Here is a 24,579-nt window from a genome sequence, read left to right on the forward strand (position 1 = left end):
GAAGCCAAGAACTCAAACAGTGAAATCTCAATTTCTTTATCTTTCAGCACTGAATCTCAATTTGACTAAAAAAAATTAACTACCTACAGAATAACTTGTAACTTTTGCATGTGTGTGTGTGAATATGGGTTGCAGAAGTTCAAGAATCACAGATTTATCTTTTTAAATGTTTTGCTACCTTTACCTAGGTGGGTTTTAAACAATAAACTCTAACCTCTTTTTATTCTAAATCTCAAGAAAGCACATAGGCTCATTTCTTTGCAATCAGTACATAAATTGTTAAACACAGACACTGAGTAAAATACCTTTATCCTTTCTAAATTCACAACAAACCCTGTTACGGTTTGAAGAAGGGTCATATGGACTCAGAAAGTTTACTCTTCTTCTCCCTCCACAGATGCTGCTAGACTGAGTTTTTCTAGCATTTTCTGTTTTTGTTTCAGATTTCTAGCATCTGCAGTATTTTGCTTTCATCTGTTACGGTCAGACTTAGGGTGGTAAGACAGGGGAGTCATCTTTACCCCTCCTGTGGCTGTAAACTATGTACTCAATTTTATTGCTTAACTATCTGAAAGGGGCAGGGAATTTAGAAAAATGATCATTACAATGTTAGTATAAGTACAGTATTTACTTTAAGAAAATTTTTAGTGATTTCTGGGTCACAGCCTAGAATTCAGTAATGGAAGTTTGCAGGATCAAAGTAGGTTATTAGGGAGATGGAAGAATTCATTGGCACATGTGGCAGCTCAGCAACAGGGATAGACTGTGAAGACCAGTAAGAGAAAACACTGGGTGAGAGCTATGGCTTTTGTAAGACTTAAGTGGTGCTGTGAAGAACACATCTATGGAACTAAATATCAGGCACAGTGTATACTAGGTGACCAATCTGATACTACCTATTTTGATCCGCTATCCAAGATGTGTTTCTACCCCCAAGGGTTTTATATCACTTTATAATGCTCCCTGCAGTAACTAAAGTTCCTACAGAGAAACATCTTAAACAGAATTTGGTCTTTGAGAATTGTTCACAACAAAAGCGCTTGAATTAATGATTCACTGAAGCAATTTATAAATCATACCCTTGATTCAAAAAGGAAGGACATCCTGCATGGCCAATTTTTCTAAAGTGTGCTCCCAACAGGGAAACTATCCTGTAAAACCATTTGTTGGATAATTGCGGGCTTACTCCCCACAATTTTCCATCCTTTTGAGTACAGTTCTATAGAATTAGCCCTAATCTTTGATTTTCAATACAAATATTTTTTCAATAAAAGAAATTCTGGAGATCATAGCCATGATTTCCACTTCCTCCCTATCTATAAAATCAGCCCCATGCAGAAGGTTTCTTAAGATCTAACAACAAATATTTGTATTATTTTAGGCAAGACTTACAACTCAACAGAATGAGTTCAAGATTGTTCTTAAACAGTTAGAAGACTCCCTTCTAGCACGACTCTCAGGAGCTTCTGGAAATTTCCTTGGTGATACAGCTCTGGTAGAGAACCTAGAGACAACTAAACACACTGCAACTGAAATAGAACAGAAGGTCAGCTACTTAGTGTTAAATTTGGTGTTTATATTCATGAATTATTTTTACTGTTTGGAAATGAGATCTGCAATGATAAGAATTCCTTAAATCTTTGGAGCAATGCATTGTATCTTATCACAATCACAGATAGAAAAGAACACCTGATGGAATACTGCCTTTGCATATCCTGTTTCAATAAGAAACAGTTGCAGAACTGTGGTATTTATGGAAAACTGAGCTGCAGAGAATAATTATTCTGAACTTGCTCCTCGCACAATGTGTTTATGCAGGTGGCTGAAGCAAGGATAACAGAAGTTAAAATAAATGAAGCAAGAGAAAACTATAGACCTGCTGCACTGAGAGCATCCTTACTCTACTTCGTTATTGATGACCTCAATAAGATCAACCCTATTTACCAGTTCTCTCTCAAGGTAAATGTCTGCTAAGCCCAATTACATTTTTGAGAGGCAGATTAGAGCACATGACCCACTTTGATTAAAATTGACAAGGTTACAACATTACTTGCATTGTTCATTGGCAAGTTAATTGGGGATGGGATAAAAAAAAATCATTGACCTCATTTAAAGGCAGCCTACACCTCTTCTAGTGAAGTTGCACTTTGGCTGAACTCTGATTGAACAGCCAAAATGTCTTGTTAAAGCAATGCAGAAATGACCTCCCAATTTTCTGATACTGCTTTGGAAGTTTTACTGGAGGAGGTGAACCAAAGGGACACCTCCCTCTTTACACTCAGCAGCAAAAGAGTCTCCTGATAAGCTTCTTATCATCACTGGGTGCAGGTGGTAGAACAGGCCAATGCAAGAGGTATTGCATCCTGTAAAGGTCACAGTGCAGGAAGAAGTTTAAAGATCTGACTGCTTTATCAGAATGCTGAGGTCCTAACCCATAACATTAATTAGAAGTGAGGCAATTACTCTATGAAAAATTACGAAGGTTTACCTTCAACCACTGGTTACAATCCTGGTAGGGATTGTTAACATTTTAAAGGGAAATTAACACCCAGTGATTAACTGAAAGAACTAGGTCACAGGATCTCTTGTTTTTAAACAAAATAAAACTTTACTGTATATTTTTTAAAAAAGCAAAGCAAGCACCACTAACACCACTGTGGTTTATAAAGATTATTTTATAAATTCATTTTTTTTTTACTTCCACCGTAGAGTTCCCTTATACTTTACAAGCATGTTCATTCACTTCCTTTTCTTCTGAGACCAATTCAAAGGTATGTCATAGTCCTCCAGAATTCACTTTGATTTCTCCTCAGTGCTCAACTATTCCTCGAGGTACAATTTCATGGGGATCCTTTACTTAGCTTTTGGCTAAGTGACCCTCCAACTTTCCTTTAAGACCTCAACTGTGGACTCTTCAGCTCAAGCACAGACTTCACTGCCTTCTTGTTTCGGGATTTAAATATCAGAAACACCCTGGCTCCTAATGACCCTTATGCTCCCTGGTCTGGCTTTGGACAGACACAAGCTGCTTTTCCCAGTCACTCTCACAGCTCCTGTACAGCTTCTTATCCCACAGCTCCTGGCAAATGCTTTCTCTCTGCCTGTTCCAAGCTATCAGCTTAAGCTGGCTACTGATTGACTTCTATGAGCAAACATACACACATAATTAAACAAAGGAAACCCCCTAACCCCACAGCCCATCTCTATGGCAGTATGGCATGCTTTGGGATGCTCCAAACAGAAATGTAAACATTTTTTTTTACCCTCAATACAACTCTTTGATTATGTGATGCTTATGAAGTTGATGACTGTCTTTCCAGACCCACTGGTGTTCAAGCTGCTTTTAGCCTATTTTCATCTGGGAAATACATTTTATTTAAATCCCTTACTGGAACAACTGTCTTGGCTCTACCAAAGTCTTAAAGAGAGGTCATCCATTTGTAAGGTTCTCCCACTACCAACTCTAACGTTATTGAATAAACACAGGTTACCTTTTAAGTGTAACTAACACAGGCTAGGTGGGAGTCTACCTAGTACATAGGAAGATGGTTTTGTTTGTTGGAGGCCAAACATTTCAGTCCCAGGATATTGCTGCATTTCTTAGGTTTGTGCCCTATGCCCAACCATCTTCAGTTGCTTCATCAATGGCCTACCCTCTATCATAAGGTCAGAGGTGGGAATCTTCACTGGTGATTTCACAATGCTCAGTAACATTCTCGACTGCTCAGATACTGAAGTGGTCTTTGTCCATGTTTAGCAAAAGCTGGACAACAACTTGGGCTGATAGGTGCCAAATAACTTTTGCACCACAAGCGTCAGGCAATGACCATTGCCAACAAGAGAGAATCTAACTATCTCTCCTTGACATTCAACGTCATTATCGATTCCCCCACCAACAGCTGGGGGATTACCATTGACTAGAAACTGAACTGGACCAGTCATAAGTATTGTGACAACAAGGGCAGGTCAGAGGCTGAGAATTCTGTGGGGAGTGTGATGGAGTACTTTCCATTTACTTGGCTGAGTACCGCTCCAACAACATTCAAGAAACTCAACACCATGGACTGCAGCGGTTCACCACCTTTTCGAGGCAATCGGGGATGGGCAATAAATGCTGACCTAACCAGTGATGCTGACATCCCATGAGCAAATTAAATCATTCAGGACAACACAGCCTATTTCATCGGCACCCCATCCATCACCTTAAACATTCACTCCCTCCACCACCAGCGTCCACTGGCAGCAGTGTATACTATATTCAAAATGCACTATAGCAACTTGTCAAGCCTCCTTCAACAGAACTGTCCAAACCTACGATCTCCGCTACCTTGAAGGTCAAGGGCAGTTTCTATAAATTTGCAACTGGTGGAACTGGGAGCACCTTTTTAAGATGATTTCATACATTCTTACTCTGCAAATTGCAGTTGACAGCCTTTACATAAAGTTGCTGACAATGGCACATATCCACAGTGTGCAAGTTGGGAGATTTTCACATCAATTCACACAATGTTCTTGATCGTCCATGTGGCTGGGCCATGCATCTTTCTGTATCTTCACTGAGACACACAATTTAACTAATTGCAATTTGTGAGCATCGCTCCAAATATCTCCCATTTGCTGGTTTCTTCACTGCACTGGCTAATGGTGTCATGGGCACCAGCATCTGCAAGTTCCCCTCCAAGCCACACATCATCCTGACTTAGAATTATGTCGTCATTCCTGCACTGCTGGGTCAAAAACCTTGAAATCCCTCCCTAAATAATTAATAACTCAAAATAAAGCTCAAACTTCAATCATATGCAGTTTCCTTCAGGCTCAAGTGATGCCAGGAGCCAACTGTGTCTCCTTAAAAGCATCGTGTTTACCTCCATAATATGGACTGCAGCAGCTCATCACCATATTCTCATGAGTAATTCGGGATGGGCAACAAATACTGGCCTTGGCAGCGATGCTCACGTCACATGAAAGAATATCTATTTTTAAAAGTAAACAGACATACCTGAGCAGCTAATGGAGGCTGCTGATAGTTGGAGGACAATGGGCGACCAAGTCCAAGCTGCGCCCACGCTGATGATATGCGCTTGGAGTTGTCTGGGCTGCAACAACTACAGCGAGTGCAGATTCCAGAGATTCTGCACATCCGTGCAAGGTTGATGGAATTCATCCAGGCCATGAGTGCTGCCATATCTCAAATGGATGTGCGCTTGGCATTTCCTATTGAAAGGCTGACAACTCTCGTGGAGAGCCAGCTCCAGCAGACCACTCGGTTGGATGATGGAGATGTGTATAGACTTGTAAGCCATTTACTTTTCCATGAGCTCAATGCAGCCATGACCAGGCAAGAGGGGTGAGATACCTGGGGTGGAATCGTCCATACCCATTGGCATCGGGTGTGCACGATGCAACACAATATGGCGAGAAAACAGATTTTTGGCCTCACAACATCGTAAAACCAGTTTGCAATTGTTCTCTCAGCCTATCGATTGTGAATCAAGTTCCCCGCCATCGGACATCGGGAACCTCCTTGTAATACGTCTGCATATCATTATAAGGCCAGGCCGCCTGAACCATCCCCACCCCCCCTCTTCCCACTGGATCATCCGTCCACGTCAGCGTGATTGCACGCCGATGCAGAATATGTCATGACAAGTGTGACATGCAGAAGTTGGGACTTACCACCAAGGCCTAACTCACATCGCGGACATCTGCGAGGAGATTATGTTGGAGACCCACACCAATGGCAAACTGAAGGAACGTCCATGGCATGCTGGGTGGATTCTCATGGACATTACTCTGCTGCAAAGCAGCCAACGGAAGTTGCAAAGTCACCGTTGATGGTCTGCTCAATGAAGGTACAGCTGTGTTTGAGAGAAACATATACCAGGGGTTGGGAGAGGAATGTCCAAGGTTGACAGAGGATGAGGAATCAGGATGCGGTGAATTTTGGTGGGTGGAGGGAGGAATGAAGGTGTCAGGGTGGTGTGGGGTTGGGAGGGGATGGGGAATGAGAACAGGGGGAGGTAGTGTAAGTGGGGTGGAGAGGGGAGTGAGGCTGGAGGAAGGAGTCAGGAGGGGAGAGGAGAGGGGAGTCCGGGGGCTGGGAGGACTGGGGTGGGAGAAGTTCCAGGGTGGGAGGAGAGGGGTGCGGAGTTGGGGGAAGGATGTGAAGGTGAATGTGCACAGGAGGGGTCAGATAGGTCAATGCTTGCCTCCTGGGGAGCGAACTGAGGATGAGTGTGGTACGGAGGAAGGGTGAGAATGACCAAGGGCAGAGTGAGGCGGTAGCGTGATAGGGTGAGGGTTAGACGGTAGCAATAGAAAGGAAGGCAAGAGTGGTTGGTGGGGACCCAGAGGCAGACACAGACCCTGGGGGTGGGCTAAAGGAGGTCGGGGAGATGAATGGGGGTGGGATTTTTGGGAAAGAAGGGAACTTGCAGGTTCACCTGGACATCCCTGAAGGAAAAGGGTTGGGGCTGGTATGTAACATAGTGGAGGTGGAATGTGATGTCCGGGGCGGGGGTCAACTGTGATGGGGAAAAGGAAATGGGTGACTGGGAGATGGTAAAGGATGGGGGAGCAAAAGTAAAACCAAATTAGCACCAAGCTGTTCAAATTGAAAGTGAAATGAGTCGTGGTGGGTGAGGTCATGTGCTGCATGGGAATGTGATCAGTGGGTTGGTGGAGATCCAGGTCAACTCAGATGGACAACTGAAAGCGAACCCCAGTGGACAGCATTCAAAATGCTCAGGACATTCTGCATGCGTGGGAGAATGCTTACCTGAGGCTCCAACATGCACACGCACATGCACACACACACGGAGCTCTCCCTGCTGATGTGAGCAGGCTTCTCCTGCATGAAAATAGATGGAGAAAGTGTGAGCAGGACACATGGCACTACATGGAATGTTTGTGTGGTGAGCAGCGCTATGACGGGATGAGAATGTGAGGTCGAGAGGATTTGAGACTCGTGGATATGTGAGGGTGTGTGAGAGAGTTGGTGGTAATGTTCCTGTGAATGTGCGAGTTGAGACTGTTTGGAAGAGAGAGTTACCCTGGCAGAATGGATGAAACCATTCAACCTATAGTGGCATTGGTTGGCTGTCTTCTTGTAGGGCATTGGTGCTGACCACCATCTCCCAAGCCTGGTTGGTAATACCACTGCCCATACTGCTGTCAAGAGGGGTACAGGAGATTATGGTGGGCCTTCATGGCATCTAAAAGGTATTCCAGTAATGCATCGCTACACTTGGGGGCCTTTTGTGGACATCTTCCCTGCAGTAGTCCTGGCCTGGAAATATTGAGATGTGTGCATGCATCTGATATGGTACCCAGCGTGATGAAGTGGTGAGGTAATGGAGGGAGCAGAGAGCCCAACTATCATCGAAATGGCGTGTTTCCTGTTGGAGTTGTATAGAACCTTGGTGAGGCCACAGCTGGAGTACTGTGTGCAGTTCTGGTTGCCACATTATAGGAAGGATGTGATTGCACTGCAGAGGAGATTCACCAGGATGTTGCCTGGGATTAAACATCTAAGTTATGAAGAGAGGTTGGATAGACTTGGATTGTTTTCGTTGGAGCAGAGAAGACTAAGGGGCGACCTGATCGAGATGCACAAGATTATGAGGGGCGTGGACAGGGAGCAGCTGTTCCCCTTAGTTGAAGGGTCAGTCATGAGGGGACACGAGTTCAAGGTGAGGAGCAGGAGGTTTAGGGGGGAGGTGAGGAAAAACTTTTTTACCCAGAGGGTGGTGATGGTCTGGAATGTGCTGCCTGGGAGGGTGGTGGAGGTGGGTTGCCTCACACCCTTTAAGAAGTACCTGGATGAGCACTTGGCAAGTCATAACATTCAGGGCTATGGGCTAAGTGCTGGTAAATGGGATTAGGTAGGTAGGTCAGGTGTTTCTCACGTGTCGGTGCAGACTCAATGGGCTGAAGGGCTTCTTCTGCACTCTGTGATTCTGTGAATGCATAAATAATGTGGCAGGTTTGGGACGATACCACATGAAAACCTACCATTGCAGCCAGTGGGTAAAATGTCATTTTACCCAGCCGGTGCTGCACTTAGTGCAAATCTGGGACGATTCCGTCCATTGACCTTCTTCCTGTTGGACTTTTGTGCCTTGCAACATCTTGGTGCTAGGCAGATGTTCATCACCAATCAAACAAGTTGATTCTCTGTCCAGCAGGCATCATGGATCGAGTGATATGACATATGACTTTGACCTGAGCAATGACATAATCCAGGAGATGCCAATGCTTTGATCTAGAATCCCTACATGTGGTTTTGTATTTGTCATTCTGGTAAAATAGGGCTCGTTATAATGAGATCATGCTGAGCACACTTTGTCAGCAGGAGGACACCATTTGCACTGGATTTCCCGTCCCCTTTTTTCCTAATGGTTCCACTACAGACATTGGCGTCATGGCCAATCCTGGCTTTAAAGTCCCTCGGAAGCATGATTTTTTTCTTCATTTTGGAATTCTGTTGTTACTATCCTGTTAGGGATAAAAATGTTTATCTTTAACATTTAAGATAAATTTGTATACCTCATTTTAACCAATAGCACTGCACCACAAGATTTCACTTTTTAACAAAGCAAACTGTATTGTATACAGAACAAATTTTAAAAAGCAAATATGAGTAAGTTAACACTATAGCTTAAAATTATTTGTTTTCCACTCGGGTTTATTTCTTATTTCCCCCAAAATTCTCTTAAGACACATCAATCTTAATATTATTTACGTCTGTAGGGAACAACCATAGGTATATCACAGTCCTCTAGAAATTTTCTTTAATTCTCCTTAGCTCCAGCTATTCTCAGATGTAGCACTTTCATTTACCAGGTCTGTTCCTGCTCCTAATTGTTATGATCTTATATTATGATTTTACTGTGGATGCCTTGTTCTGGCTACTTTTCCAATACTAATCTAACAAGTTCTTTGCCACAGATTCTATGGAGGACCACTGTCAATTCTTCCACCAGTTTCAAAATAGGCTATCTACCAGCTTCCGTTCCCTCTCAAAATTCAAACTTAGATTAAGCCTCACCCGGATCCCATGCAGTTAGTTTTTTACTCTGCTTACAGTGCAGGCCTAACTAACCATAATTCGCTTTGGCTATCTTCTCTCAGTGAGCAGCAAACCACATGATATCCAAACTGCAACTAACACTCATGACAAATGCCTAGATAAATTGAAACTAGAGATCTCCCTAAGCTCCACCCATCTCCATAATGATGAAGCCTGCTCTGGGATGTCCTCAAACTGACCTTTAGGTTAATTATCCCTCACTTAAGATGTATTCTTTGATATGACGAAGTAAATGGGTTTTATGATTTTACAGGGTGCATTAAAAACTTTTAAACAAATGTAGCTCTAACTCCCAAAATAAAAGCATCTCTTTGGAATGCCCTTCTTGCAAATGCTACAAACATCACATCTGCAGCTCTTTAGTTTAAGTAAGTCCATCTGCTTGTTTTATGATCTTACCTTCTAGCCGCCTACTTTTTAAGGCAACATGCCCCCAACCTTTTAAGTGTCATCGAATCCAACCTTGCCTTAAATTGCATTTATCTATTTTCTGCAGTTAAAACTTTAATTCCTAAAACTAAAAGTTATATACTAATACACATGAACCAGGAACTAGATATTCACAACGCAGTGAGGACTTCCATCAAGGTCAGAATGCAACTATTCCTTGATATCTTCATCAGAGTCAAGGGTCAGGGAGTTAGTGCATATGACAGTGGCAAGTAGGTTACATGTGAGCTGTAGGTGGACTGTAATGAATCTTTCATTAATACAAAGGGGGAGTTCTGGAAATACATCCAAGATCCTTTTCTGGATGACAAAACCAACTCTGTGCACATGAGGGTCGCTATTTGCCTTTCTTTTCCAATAGTAGTTGTATCCCCCTGCTTGTTCCTTCCCCAGGAAGGCAGGTCTCATTGAGGGCAGCATTGGTAATTTGGAGTCTTGATAGTTTAGGTAGTATCATTGACCATTGGAAAGTAGAACTGCAGTCTGAGAATTATCCATGTTCTAACTTTCAATGTTGAAAAATGTAAAGTTTATCTTTCTTTGACAACCAGGATCGTGATCTCGCAGTGTATGGTTCCCAGCCAGAGGAAATGAACAGCCTATTTTAGAGCACCTTTTCTAACCCCTCCCATTTGGGATGAGCAAAGGGTACCCTGAAGAGGACTGCTGAATCACAGATGGTACTGTCCAAAGACATCTGTGTCCCAACTTGGGTGTCCATGACCTTTATGCATCTGCCACCTGTGATTCTTGACTAGGGATTCCCTGGTTCATAGCCCTGCTCCCATTGCCAATTCTCCATTTCATAGGACTTGACAAATGGACCCTGGAGGAAGCCTACACATGACATTGTTTAGTATGGAAACCTCAAGGTGACATCATTGTCTGCACGATCTTGATGGGTTGATCAGATTTCAGTGACCTGTCGAACCACAATGACAAGGACCACCTTGCTGCTGCAGCCTTCTTCCACCTTCCCAGCCGGTGAAACGCACAGTCATCTTTGGCAGCTCTGCTGTTGAGGACTTTCTGGACTGCACATTGTTTGGCACCTCCCCCTGACCTTGCTGTCATGGGGGGCCCTACCAGGAGCAAGAAACTCCTGATGACATCACTCAAGGGATTGTCACAGAGCCAAAGCCTCTCCACCATGTCAAGATGGCAATCCAAAGAAGGTGCCTACAATATAATTAACATATGCAGGTTATTTGTGTACTTTGTTCCTTGCATTCATTCACAGGGCTTATGTAATTTAACCCCCTGTGTGATTTTGAGTGCAATTATGCAAAAGTAGACGATAATTGATGTATTAACTTTAAAAGAAAAACTATACAATTGTTTACTTTATTGTTTAGGCTTTTCATGTCACATTTGAAAATGCCATTCTGCGCTCCATACCAGCAGAAGATGTAAACGAGCGTGTCCTCAACCTCACAGATGAAATCACTTATTCAGTTTTTGTGTATACAACCAGAAGTCTCTTTGAAAGAGATAAACTCATCTTCACAGCTCAAGTTGCTTTTCAGGTAAATAAATGCTTGACTAAAATGTTTATGTACTTCTCAGTATTCTGCGAGGAATTATGTTTTTAATCCTTATTTGTTAACATCTACAGAGCACAATATCATTTTGGGCTATCAATGGAGTAATTAAATCACATGGACTAAGTAGATTTCCTTGCAGTGTACCTATGAATAGGTAGTGACTTATTTTTCTCTCCCCAGGCCAATTGTATTGTTCAGGGAAACACCAAGTGCTGTCCTGCCCCTGACTGGGCCATGTGCCTTTAAAGTAAGCAAACCTGAACTCTTAGGTCTGAAACTGTGCATTAGGTTCCCATGACTGAGGCCTCCAAGCTGCTGATGGAGTGAAGTGCCCAAGAACAGAATCAACAGAAAGTGAGGCAGGCAATCCAGCCATCCACTCACCTCATTTAATATAACATTGTTGGTCCTGCATCTGTAGCTGCCAAGCAGAGGAAACTCTCCCATACTCTGTTAAGAGGTTGTGAAATTGCCCATGTAATAATCTTTCTAAAAGTATATTAAAATATTTCCTTTGACCATTGCTTCAGTTTTTTTTATTGTTCACCAACTTTGTTATTGTTTCCAAATATGAAAAGTATCCTGTAGTAGCTAGATATTACAGCTGTTAATGGTGATCTTCTGTATATAGATTCTATTGTTTTCCTGCTTTGCATCTCAACATTTTTTGAGGTATCGTTGGATTTCAAAGTAGCAAGATGCTGCACTATAAAATTAATAAATTGAGCATAATGAAAAGAATTACATAACAATGCAATAAAGTTATACTGCAAACCGAAGTAATGGAAAGCACAAATCAAGACAAGGGAACTAAATGCTTTTGGAGTTACAGAGAAGAATGATGCAGAAGTGTAAGGAAAAAAATAGTGTTAGTGGGACAGAGAAAAATGTATGCCTAGATCAGTCTCAATGGGCAGGGGGAAGATGACATTGTAATAATGTTGAAGAAAATAAAGCAATTTTCGACAAGATAAGAGAAGTAATTCATGGGTCTTGTTAAAAACAAAAATAGGATAGAAAGGAAACAAAAGATGATGATGAGATTAAGTCAATTTTATTTTTGGTTTTTGTAATGACATTATTGGTAGTTTGGAAGCTAAGAAGAATCTAGGACAGGAATTAGTATCCTCATATTTTTGCATATTAGTCAAGGTCACAGCATTTTTTTTCAGCTAGAATGTGTGGTTCCTTCTCATATTTTGCATAGAGAAATGAAGTGAAGTGAGCCAAGCAGGATTTAAGTTTGGTTAGAGTCAAGTCAAGGAGACTCTTTGAACTACAGCAGATGGATGCAAGTATAGTTAGGAATCAAAGACCAGAAAATACATGCAGATTATATGACTCCCACAGAATATCACTGTCTCTTCCCATACAGCGTGCACCTGGGCATGAGCAACTTGAACACATAGAACATGTCAATGTCATGGTACTTACATAATTGTTCGTTCAGGTGCAATGCTCTTGAGGCAGCAGGGTTGGATTTCTCGACATGAGCAGTCATTGAGGGGATAAGCGCAAGAGAGGTACAGAGTCCTCAGGCTGACATCCAAGGGTGTTGAGGGGGAGCTCTGGCATTAGGGAATGGGTGCTGCAGAGTAGGAGAACTGCTAATGTGCTCAACCGAAATATGGAGTGATTGCCTAATCTGAATAAAAGCCATGGACTTAGAGACTCATACATAGCATGTACACAGACTGCCAACACACTTTGCACTTAAGATCTGCTGTGCATCTTGGATGCTTTGTAGAGCTTAGGCATCCACCTGGGTTAGCAGACACTTTAGCCCCTGAGGATCCAGCATTTCATTGCCAATCTTATGGAGTAATGTTGATGGGGCTAGTTATTTTGGATAGATTTTATGTTTGGTTATTGGGAATAGGTTGTAGGTTGCTTCTTGTGAATAGAGTAAAGATGATGGAAAGAATATGAAAGTGAAGTAACTCTTTAATTAAGGCATTAGGTCTAGAAATTGGTCACACACTGCCTGGCTTTTGGCAGCTAAATGACTCCCAAGTCTCCAATATGGAGGGCAGGAAGAACATAATCCTAATTCAGTCTGAATTTTACTACCTGACATATTGGTAAAGGCCAACAAAATTAGTGTCCATGTCTGAAATAAGAGTTAGACCTTTTGACCAATAAGGGGCCTAACACCTGTTTGAGACCTCCATTGCAAGCTCAGTTTGCCCTGAAGCAGCAAGCACTGCATCTGGTTGAATTTAGGAAAACCAATCTTGAATGAGACCTAACAGGCTGCTCCAACCCCACATTCAAAGAGAATAGACTACTGTTAGCAGCTACTACCCCCACGCTCCAATTCACCCAGAGCTACTATATTGCAACCCCCATATGTTGATGAACATCCCTTCTTCCTCGCTCAATTATCTTCACAAGTGCCTCACCTTGCCCAACTTTTCAATCATCATCGCAACCTCCTGATAATCCCCTCCTCCTCACTTATCTGAGGGACGCTACAATGTCAGAACAGCCCCAGGCCTCAACTGCACCTGGCAGCCTGTTATCCTAGGAAGCTCACTGACTCAATATAAATGAGGCCCCAATCCTATTAACAGGGGCAACTGGGTGTCACTATTGAAACGCTGAGAAAGACCTTGAAGTGCCCAGCGTCTGTGAGCCTAAGAGTCATAAGGTTGCCATTTTGGCAAACCTGACTTGTTTAGGACTAGGGAAGAATGACGCAAAATGGTAAAGAGGAGAACTAGAACACATTTTAAGAGGATGACTAATAGGAAAGTTAAAGAATGGGTAAATTACTAGGCTGGAATTTTCTGGCCCTGCCATGGCGGATAAGACAGGCCATTCAGTTCTCCGTTGACTTCGGTGGGACCAGATGATCCCACTGGCAGGAGAGGCTGGCAAATCCCACCCTAAGAAAGGCTGCAGTACTTGTGTAAATTGTTAACTTTAATTTTGAAGTACAAGGTGAAGTTAGGTTAGTGAGAAATAAGTTTTTTTTAAACAAAGGAGATAAGTTGGTGTGAAAGTTTATCACATGGAAAAGAATGTGAACAGAAACTATATACCTATGATAATAGCCTCATGTAAGCTTGGCGCCTACTGTTAGAAAAAAGGAGTTCAAAGAATTTATGCACTCCTTTAATGCATTACTATACAAAGAAATGGAAGCTGAAAAGTTAAGCTTTTATGAATGGAACAGAAATTTCAAGCAAAACGAACAAATGAATGATCTTTTGAAAGAAATGAAAACAGAAGATTCTGGAAATATGCAATATCTAAAAAGACAGGTTAAGTTTTGGGCTCTAAAATCTTGAATTGAAAGAATATTTTGTTAAGTTAAAGGGGCCAAAGTTCTTGACATGTTGTTCAAAGATAAATTCAAAGTTGACCAATAAATGGAAATACTCCTTTGTCACTGAAAAGTTACCATTATTAATATTATGCTTCAATAGGTATTTTTGATGAGAAAGGAAATAAGCCCATTTCATCTAGACTTTTTGCTGAGATTCCCATTTAAAGTTGGTGCTACTAGTCCTGTTGATTTTCTATCACACCAAGGATGGGGTGGAATCTTGGTATGTACTTATATGCAAAATGAAATTATTTTCTGGCATGTTGAGCAATATGATGAATACGATATTTTATGTATACATACAGATGCAGCTTTTATAATCATAGCATATTTATGCTCAGTTCCATGTACTAAAACAAATCAATAAAATAAACCAAAGAGTTAAATAATATGGTGTCTGAAAAGTATTTAAGCAAATTGGCTGCTTCAAAAAGAGAAATAATGGAGGGATTGGGAGTATGTAAGAAAATGGGACTTGTATCCCAATGGAACTGGGGAAAAAGAACACTAGTCCAGGCTTGATGGGTAGAAATTTGTCACTGCCCAATTTCAAGCCAGAAGGCGGCAATACAACTGTAATGTGTGCCAGATTGGCCTCAAATTGGACCTTATCTAAATAATCAGGGCAATACCCAGAGATTGGTAAGCATTCAGCATGCTAGCATGCATTACATGATGTGATTCTTAAAAAAATATTCATTTATGGCATGTGGGCACACCTCCCTAACTGCCAGAGGACATTTTTTTGAAGAGTCAACCATATTGCTGTGGGCCTGGAGTCACATGTAGGCCAGACCAAGTAAAGATGACAGATTTCCTTCCCAGATGGGTCTTTACAACAATCAGTAGTGGTTTTGTGGTCATCGTCAGACTTTTAATTCCAGATTGTTTTTAATTATTGGATTCAAATTTTGCCATCTGCTATGATGGGCTTGGAGCCTGGGTCCCCAAAGCATTACCCTGGATCTCTGGATTGCTATTCCAGTGACAATACCACTATGCCACCACCTCTCATGAATACTGCCAAATAATTTTGATTCTGGGACATCGTGCCATGAACCCCTGAGGCACAAACTAGATTATTGTTCTGTGGTATAGCTTGGTGTTTCTCTGTAATCCAATTATCTACTTCATTATTCATCTGGAAGTACTCTTAATTTTTCTGACCTAGTGAGATCATTAAACTTCTCTAACACTATGGATATTTCTGGGTGACTCATAACCAGAAGTGCTTCCTTCTATGTGGCACTTTGCTGCAACATATGATGGGTTTTCCCTGGTACTGCAAACATGAGCCTCTTGTTAAGTTACACTTTTTAAAAATTCATTCATGGGATGTGGGCTTCACTGGCTGGACCAGCATTTATTGCCCATCCCTAGTCGCCCTTGAGAAGGTGGTGATGAGTTGCCTTCTTGAACCACTGCAGTCCCTGTAGTGTGGGTACACCCACAGTTCTGTTAGGAAGGGAGTTCCAGGATTTTGATTCAGCAACCTTGATGGAGCTGAGCCCAGAAATCTGTAATGTTTTGATTTTATAGATTAATGTTACTCAGGCCTTTGCACCTACTATTATATTACCTTATCAACATTCTCAGATCCTGATTCAGATAAAACCAACTCTTGCATTCTTGAGTAATTCAGTATTCTTGGTTCCAAACATTCATGAAATTTTAGAATCAGTAGGCTACTCAGTCAATTAAGCCTGCTCTGCCATTCAATAAGATCATGATAGATCTTCAACCTAAACTCCTCCTTCCTGCACTATCCCCATAGCCCTTGTTTCCCTTAGAACATTAGATTTTTGGATACTATGTCTTGAATATACTCAATAACTGATCATCCACAAACATCTAGGATAAAGCATTCCAAAAATTCACAACCCTCTCAGTGAAGAAATTTCTCGTCATCTCAGATCTAAATGGCCAACCCCTTATTCTGAGGCTGTGACCCCTAGTTCCTGATTCTGCAGCCAGGGGAAATCCTATCATCTACCCTGTCAAGCCTCTTAAGAGTTTTATGCATTTCAGTGAGATCACCTCTCATTATTCTAAATACTAGGAAATATAGGCCTGGTCTACTCCATCCCTCCTTACAGGCCAATCCCCTCATCCCAGGAGTCAGTCTAGTGAACCTTTGTTGTGCTCCCTCTAAGGAAGGTATATCCTCCTTTAGGTTTGCGACCAAAAGTGAATCTAGTATTTAGTTGTTTGTGAAACACTCCACATATTAATCCTGCTAAAGTCAAACTTTATTTTCTGAATGTAGATTCCACAGTAAATAATTCTTGTGCTAAAGCAAGTACAATATAATTTGATATAAGAAATTATACAATATTTTTCACTCAATATAAAGTTACCAAATCTCAAACATCAAAAATTGCTCTACCTTTATTGTAACTTTAAGCTCCTTTGTCCCATGGATTCAACTAAGGTTTTAACTACAACTCTTATGTTCTGATGCTCTATGTAAGGCTTGAAATTACAGCCTAATTGACTCCTACTGGAGTTGACGTACAGAACAGCCATGTATTACAAGCGTCTGGCACATACAGGGTTATGGAGTAAAAGGCTGCCCACACAGTGATGTAAGAAGGCACATGACCCAGACCCAGGTGTCAGCGTGGTATTGAGCAACAAAAGGTTAAGACCTAAGCATGGAGGTAACTCCCAGCCTGTACCCTTTATTGGACATGTGTAAATAGATCTACTTATTAATAAAGACTTTCAGTTATCCTACTGAAGACCATCAAGACTTCTTTAAAAGACAATGCTCTGTAACACCCTCCCAACGTAGTGGCAGCAGTGGATCAAAAACCCCTCAACCCTCAAACTGAAATGCTGGAAGACTACAAAAAAATTCAACAATGCTTTCTGACCTGAGGAGTCCTCCCAACAGAAGCTAAAGATGCAGAGAAACTTCACCAGAAAATGCTCCAGAAAGGACTTGGAAGCTGAAGGCTGAGATTTTTTACTGCAGCAGAAGATTCCATTGAATCTCCCTTGGAAGTCCAGCTTCAGAGTACAGAGTCCACAGGGCCTGCTAGGGTGAACTAAATCTTTTAAAGTTCCAGGCTGCAATCAGCCCTGAGAATCATTTCTCTAATTCTGTGTCAGAGTGCCATTGATGGAAAGGCCCTTGTTAAAACCTCCTTTACCAGTCTGAGCCCCAAATCGTGGCCTCCAAACTCATAAGGTCAGAAAAATAATTAATTAATTAAATAACTCTAACGCCACAAATGCCCAGCTCAGAAAACACCAAGCATAAGTTTGTATTTGACTGCCTTGTTACTCGGCAAAGCAAATCGCTGAACTAGAGTTGGCAGACAGCCAATCTGGGCAGCCATTGTTAAAAAGATTTTTTTCAAGGAATGTGTCACTGACATTTTGCGGAGCCTGCCAAAATCGGTAAGCGTGGGAAATCCCTTTGCCTCTGACTGAGCAATGACATCATCTTGAAATCCAGGAAATGCTCCAGAGAAAATTGGAAAATAAAAACACTGAAGGCAGAACACAAAATCACCTTCCAGCACAATTCTGATCCAAAAGCTCCTTAGATGGCCAAAACTACTTGTATTGAAGTTTTCCTGCAGAGTTCTAAAGACAGCCCATCAGTGCAATGGGAGTCTGCTAAAACCTGACAATCATGGAAAGAAGGGCAAAGAGAAAAAAACGGACACTGAACAGCCATTCTTAAAAGGGCAATGGCATCTAAAGCTGTAACTTTAAGATGCTGTCGTCAAGCCAAAAAGATGTTCTGCCAATCAAATTGAAAGAAAAAACATACAATATGGCAAAGATTAGTGGTAAGCCAGACAATTAGGAAAGTTTTAAAAATCAATAAAGATTACCAAAAAATTAATAAAGAGGGAGAAAATAAACTTTGAGGGTAAACTAGCAAGTAATATAAAAACGGACAGTAAGAGCTTCTTTAAATATATAAAAAGTGAACATAGGCCCCTTCGAGAATGAGGCTGGGGAGGAAATAGTGGGAAACCAGAGAATGGTAGAGGAGTCGAATTAATACTTTGCATCAGTGTTCACGGCAGAAAACACTAATAGCATTCCAGAAGTACTAAATAATCAAGGGGCAAAGTTGGGGAGTAAATAAATACAATAACTATCACTAGAGAAAAAGTACTAGGGAAACTGATGGGGCTAAAGGCAGATAAGTCCCCTGATGGGTTGCATCCTAGGATATTAAAGAAAGTAGCTACACAAATAGTGGATGCACTGGCAGTAATCTTCCAAGAATCCTTAGATTCTGGAAAAGTTCCAGAGGATTGGGAAACTGCCCTTTTTGAAAAAGGGAGGGAGACAAAAACAGGTAACTATAGGCCAGTTAGTTTAACATCTCTAATTGGGAAAATGTTAGAATCTATTATAAAGGATGAAATAGTAGAGCATTTAGAAATGCATAATATAATCAAGCAGAGTCAGCGTGGCTTCATGTGGGGGGAATCGTTAGAATTCTTTGAGGAGGTAACAAGCAGGATAGATAAAGGGGAACCAGTAGATGTAATATATTTGGATTTCCAAAAAGGTATTCAATAAGCGGGTAGGCAGAAATTCAGGTCAGCTCAGATGGACAACTGAAAGAGAACCCCAGCAGGCAGCAGTGAAAATGCTCAGGACAGAGAGATAAATGTGATGGATGAGGGCTCTGCACTCATGGGAAAGTGCTTGGGGGAGGGGTGGGGGGGAGGGTGAATGCTGAGCATACATTCTCGAAGCCTGTAAATGAAGCTGAAAGACAACATTACACATTATTCAGTGAAAGTGAATGTATTTCCAGCTTACAAAGAAACAAAATGTGTTCACCCATGCAACCACTTATGATCAGAATATCTTAACATTTTTAGGCCTACAACTTCTAGGTGCTGCCCTGACATTCACAGCAGGCATGGAGACAGCCTGTGCAATGGTTGGCCCCGTTGCCCCTGATAACTTTGGCATGCGTCCTCTGGAGATCCGAGGCCTTGAGGGCCCCAGCTTGCTTTGGCTGTCCTCCTGTGGGCCAGCCGCTCCCTCTGTGGTGACAGAGAATGAGGTTGAAGGGGTCACAGGCAAAGGAAACTCAGAGGGAGAGGACAGCATCTGAGATTCCTGAGCTAATGACCCAGGGATGTCCAGCTGCTGTTGTTCCTCCCTTCAAGTGCCCGGAGGTCCCGGCCTGACTCCTTGAGGGGAAGGAACACCTGGAGAGACATCCAGGTGCCACATTTCTTCCTCACATTGTGACTGCAGGAACTCACCCATGGCTACCGTGATGAAATGCAGGTCTGCACTCATCTTTTTGTTCTGCTGGACCAGGGTCTCCATGGCGTCCACCATCCTTTCCATATGTACACATGTGGGCACCACTTAAGAGAGCAGCTGCAAACACTCCTCTGACTTGTGTGCCTCTCTGTTGAGGACTTCCAACAGCTCTGCATGATGGCCCCCCGCCTTCTGCTGACTCTCCACAATGAGTTGGGAGGCCGAATCCAGAGGCTCGACATCTGACTCTGACTTCAACCTCACAGATGCCTCTTCCCCAGAAGTCCTCTGAGTGCAGGGAAGCTCAGCTTAACCTGCCTCCTCCTGCTGTGGACACACTGTGAACCCAAGACTGCTCTTGATCTAAGTCCAACTGAGATGTGTCTCTGCGCTGGTGGAGGCTGTGGGTAAGCACTATGATGGATCTTTCAGGCTGCTTATTTCCAGCTCTTCAATGGAGGAGGTGTCCATTTGGCTGGAGATGAGGATGTGGATGGAGCTGAGGGACTGGCTGGCTGAGTCAGTCGCTTGGTGGCTCTCTGTGAACCAACATAGAGATAACTAGTGCATGGCAGCAGAATCAAATGCAGGAGGGAGAGCACAGAGTTGCATTGAGAGAGGGATGATGTGGTAGAGGATCTTCTCGTGGGTATTCGCCGCTGATGTCACTGTTGCCGCAGGCACAGTCCACGTCCTCATCAGTTAGCGCGATGGCACATTCCTCAAAGTGAGTGAGAGGCCTAACGTGGGCCATTGCACCCCTGGTATGGGACATTTGTCTGCTGTTGTGAGCCATTTGCTCCTGAGTGAAAACAGATGGAGAGAGTGTGAGCAGGATGCATGGCACGGCATGGAACCTTTGTGTGGTGAGCAGAGCCATGGACGGGATGAGGACATGAGGTCCAGAGGATGTGAGCCTGATGGAGATGTGAGGGAGAGTTAGTGGTGTTGACACTCTAGGTATGAAATCTTTGTGGATGTGTGATGGGTTTATGAGTGTGAGAGTTGGGAGTAATGAGGTGGTTGACTTAGCCTGGCAGAACAGACGACAGCATTCATCCTCTTCCTGCATTGGATGGCTGACCTCCTCTGTGCTCTGTTGGTGCTGACCACTGCTGCCACCGCCTCCCAGGCTAGATTGGTGACTCTGGTCCTCCTGCAGCCAGCGCAAGGGTAGATGACTTTGCAGTGACCTTCCACTGAGTCCAGCAAGCGCCCCAGAGAGGCATCACTAACTTTGAGGGCTGCCACCTTCTTTGCTTTTAGGGCCATCGGTCACCTGGAGCAGTCCTGGTCTGAAGAGATGAAGTAGGCATGCACTCTGGTGCGTTTTAAATATGGTGCTCAAAGCAAGGAAGTGTTGAGGTTACAGCGTGGTGGTCAAATCCGAGCCTGCCCGCCAACAATCCGCCATGTTTCCCGTGAATGGGATGCACCAGGAATGGGATGACACAGCACGAAAACCCGCCAGTGGAGCTGGCGGGTAAAACATCCTTTTTCTCATCCTCTACCGCACTTTTTGCAAATTTGGGATGATTCTGCCCACTGTGGTCAAATAAAGAGCTGCTAAGCAGATGGATCCCTTGTGGTGAGATTTCAGTGGATAATCTGCCAGTCAAGTGATTAGTACAACGCATCAAGGGGATGAGCACTGGGTTAGCTCAGCTGGGAGAGGTGATTGACCAGGGCATGGGCCAGATCAATAACGAGTAAGGGAGAGCCAAACAAAAGAAAAAGCAAAGAAAAGTCATAAAAATCAGGCCAGAGAATGTTATGATTATAATGGGCAGAGTTTCAGAAAAGCACCCAAAAGTGGCTACAGTGACACTCATCCCAGGGACTATAAATAGAAGGAAGGTCAAAGGAATATTGTCAGTATTTCCACAAAATTCCCCAGTCTGGTTTGGGATGCAGCTGACCTACTATCCAAATTCAATATGTTTAAACAGCATACAGAACTATAGGTTCTTGATTCAGGTGTGTCAGAACCAATCAAGCAAGCCATAAAAAATTTTCTAGTAATTGGGAATGAAGGCTAAACACATCAGAATTAACAGCAGAGGAGCTAAAGGATCCCCAAAAGATATGGACTTCATTGGAAGACCAGTTCAGAATGAGTTAAACTTTCATATTTATTGGCTAGAGTTCATCATTTTGACAACAGCCTACAGAATCCATAGACCACTTCATCAGCAAATAAAGAGAAAAGGGCACGAACTGTGATTCTTTAAATGCAGAGCTGGCAGACCTAATGGTTGAGTTGGTGGTAATCACATCCACTCCCATGGAATAGTTCTTGAAAGATCTGCTAAACAAGTCCAAAACCTATAGCATCCAATACCTGCTCAAGGATGGATGTAAGTACAAAGCAATCTTCAGATGTCAACAAAGCTTTCAAGTCCTAAGCATAGCCCCAATTGTTGATGTACTTACTGAAACACCCAAACTTAGCAAATCGTTTGGAAGGTGTGGCCTTCTGCATGCACCAAGGAAATGCCCAGCTTTCCAGCAATTCTGCAAACCATATGGCAGAAAAGACCATTGGCAGCAGCAGTGCACTGGAGCTTAGGCTGATGCAGCCATAAAGAGCTGTGCACAGATCTGAACAGACTGTACACAACGGTTGCCTTCAAGCAAGCATGACCATCTGGTATCCAGTCAGCAACATATACATTAGATAATTGACAAACCAAAATGTGACGCTGATTTGCATGATGAAGTGAAGAGAAGTGAATACATGTTTCACATATCAATCATGGAAAACAGACTGTCTGAAATGTTTGCCAAAATTGAAATTATCTGTCCTAAGAAAGTTGGTAACTATTCGTTATCGGCCAAGATTTGACACAGGGGCAAGCGCCAACATACTACCCCTGCAAACTTTAAAAGACATGTATCTACAGATGTGGAGGGCCATGTCAAAACATCCTACTGCACAACTTTTCAGTGTATGATGGTTCACTAATTCCATGCGCAGGATCCATAGTCCTGGAGTGCAAGTACAATCAATCGTCTGGGTGCCACAGATCTTCTACATCATAGAGACTAAAGGCCCGGTGATCGCAGGTCGATCGGCATGCCATGACCTCACATTAGTGATAATCCATGGAATAATCAGACTTCATACAGCAGGTCAACCTCAGAAAGTATTCCTATCACCTCAGTTCATGACCTAACATTTAAATACCAGAATGTTTCAACAACATTGGCAGTTTCAAGGGAGCTGCAATGTTACACTTGCAGAAAAATGCAAATCCATCAATTCCCACAATGCAAATACTATCAGCTACAAGAAGAAACCATGAAAGATTCTACACTACCGAAACTGTGAAAAACTATCATCAAATGATGGCCTGATTCAATTCAGCATGTCCACAAACACGTGAGACCATTTTAGCCTTACTGGGATGAGCTAGGCATTTCCTGAAGAGTCATTTTTAAAGTCAGACAGGCCATAATACTGGAATCTTTGCGGCCTGATGTTGTTCTTCAACTTCATTACTCACACATAGGCATATATCAGATGAGAAGTATCACAAGAGAGACAGTCTATTAATTGGGTATGAATAATGACATTGAATTCATCATCAAAAAGTGCGAAGCATGTCAAGATCATGCCAATTCAGTATAAAAAACCACTGATTCCACATGAAGTTCCTACCCACACTTGGTCCAAAATCACATCTGACCTCTTTCATGTCCATGGCACTGACTTCATTGTCATCGTCGACTACTTTGCCAAGTACTCCATTATTCAGCAATTGCATAATACATCAAGCACAATTGTGACGCGAACTCTACCTGCTATTTTCTGTCTATTTGGTATGCCAGAGAGATCATTATGAATAACGGTCCACAATTTATTGGTAAACCATGGTATGAGAAGTGGAATATTGGTCATGCTACTTCTTCTCCTCATTACCCTACATCTAATGGCCTAGCTGAGTGAATTACTTGCTCAGTGAAATCCCTAATTCTCAAATGTAGACAAACCAAGCAAGATCTACACATTGCAATGTTACATTTAAGAGAAACACCTTTAAGTGCAACTATTCCATCACCGGCAGAGCTCATGTCTGGTAAAGCAGTGCATGCCAATTTAGCGACTCTTACTCACTCTATTCTCTCAGAATCTAGAGAGCAACTTTTGAAACTGCAAGAGAAGATGACCAATGTATACGATAAAAATACAGGTACAGAATTGCCAAGTTTACAGTTGGAACAACAAGTTCATATCCAGCATCTCATGGAAGGTACATGGCAACCATCCAATGTGACAAGGATTTGTTCAGAACCAAGGTCCTATGAAGTCATTACATACAAAGGCACAATGGTGAGGCATAGCCAAGGATAAATCAGATCCAATCAAGCTCCTCAACCACTGTGTGGTCCTATTCAATCAATGACAAGATTCCAAATGCAACCAGGAAGGACAACCTGACAAATCACTTTGAGCAATTAAAGAAACTTCCAAACAAGGTTACCATTACAAGATCTGGGGGTATCAACAGATTACGTCAATGCTTTGGAGACTCAAAGATTCATCAGTTCTGTACACTCCTGTGATGGTAACCAAACATGGACATGTATTGTAAATGGTTATGCTTCTTTGGAAGGGGAAAAATACCTTTGTAAAAAAAAAATGTAATATGCATTTAAGTGATTATAACATGACATCACTAGGATGGAAGTGTATCATGTGACCATGTTTTAATTTCACTTTGGCTTATAAGCAGAGCACACAGCTCTGCTGCTGTTGTCTTCAAGTTTATGCCTCTGTATATCTTTTCACATGTGCCTAGAATTCAGAAATGAACCCACACATGTGTACCCAATCCTTTGAGTAATTGGTGCTTTTATATAATTATTAAACACATGACAGCCTCTACCCTTTAGTGTTCATGTGT

General features: G+C 42.3%; 1 protein-coding gene across 1 annotated transcript in view; it reads left to right on the plus strand.

The window, feature by feature from the left end:
- Positions 1–24,579, plus strand: part of LOC121293673 (dynein heavy chain 17, axonemal-like) — a 729,083-nt gene that overhangs the window by 641,729 nt on the left and 62,775 nt on the right. The window contains exons 66-69 of the mRNA XM_041216840.1: positions 1,382–1,546; positions 1,819–1,959; positions 10,897–11,067; positions 14,517–14,639. Coding sequence (XP_041072774.1) covers positions 1,382–1,546; positions 1,819–1,959; positions 10,897–11,067; positions 14,517–14,639 — 600 coding nt within the window. The remainder of the gene's footprint in view (positions 1–1,381; positions 1,547–1,818; positions 1,960–10,896; positions 11,068–14,516; positions 14,640–24,579) is intronic.

Source organism: Carcharodon carcharias, chromosome 22, assembly GCF_017639515.1.
Source record: "Carcharodon carcharias isolate sCarCar2 chromosome 22, sCarCar2.pri, whole genome shotgun sequence".
NCBI classification, from domain to species: domain Eukaryota; kingdom Metazoa; phylum Chordata; class Chondrichthyes; order Lamniformes; family Lamnidae; genus Carcharodon; species Carcharodon carcharias.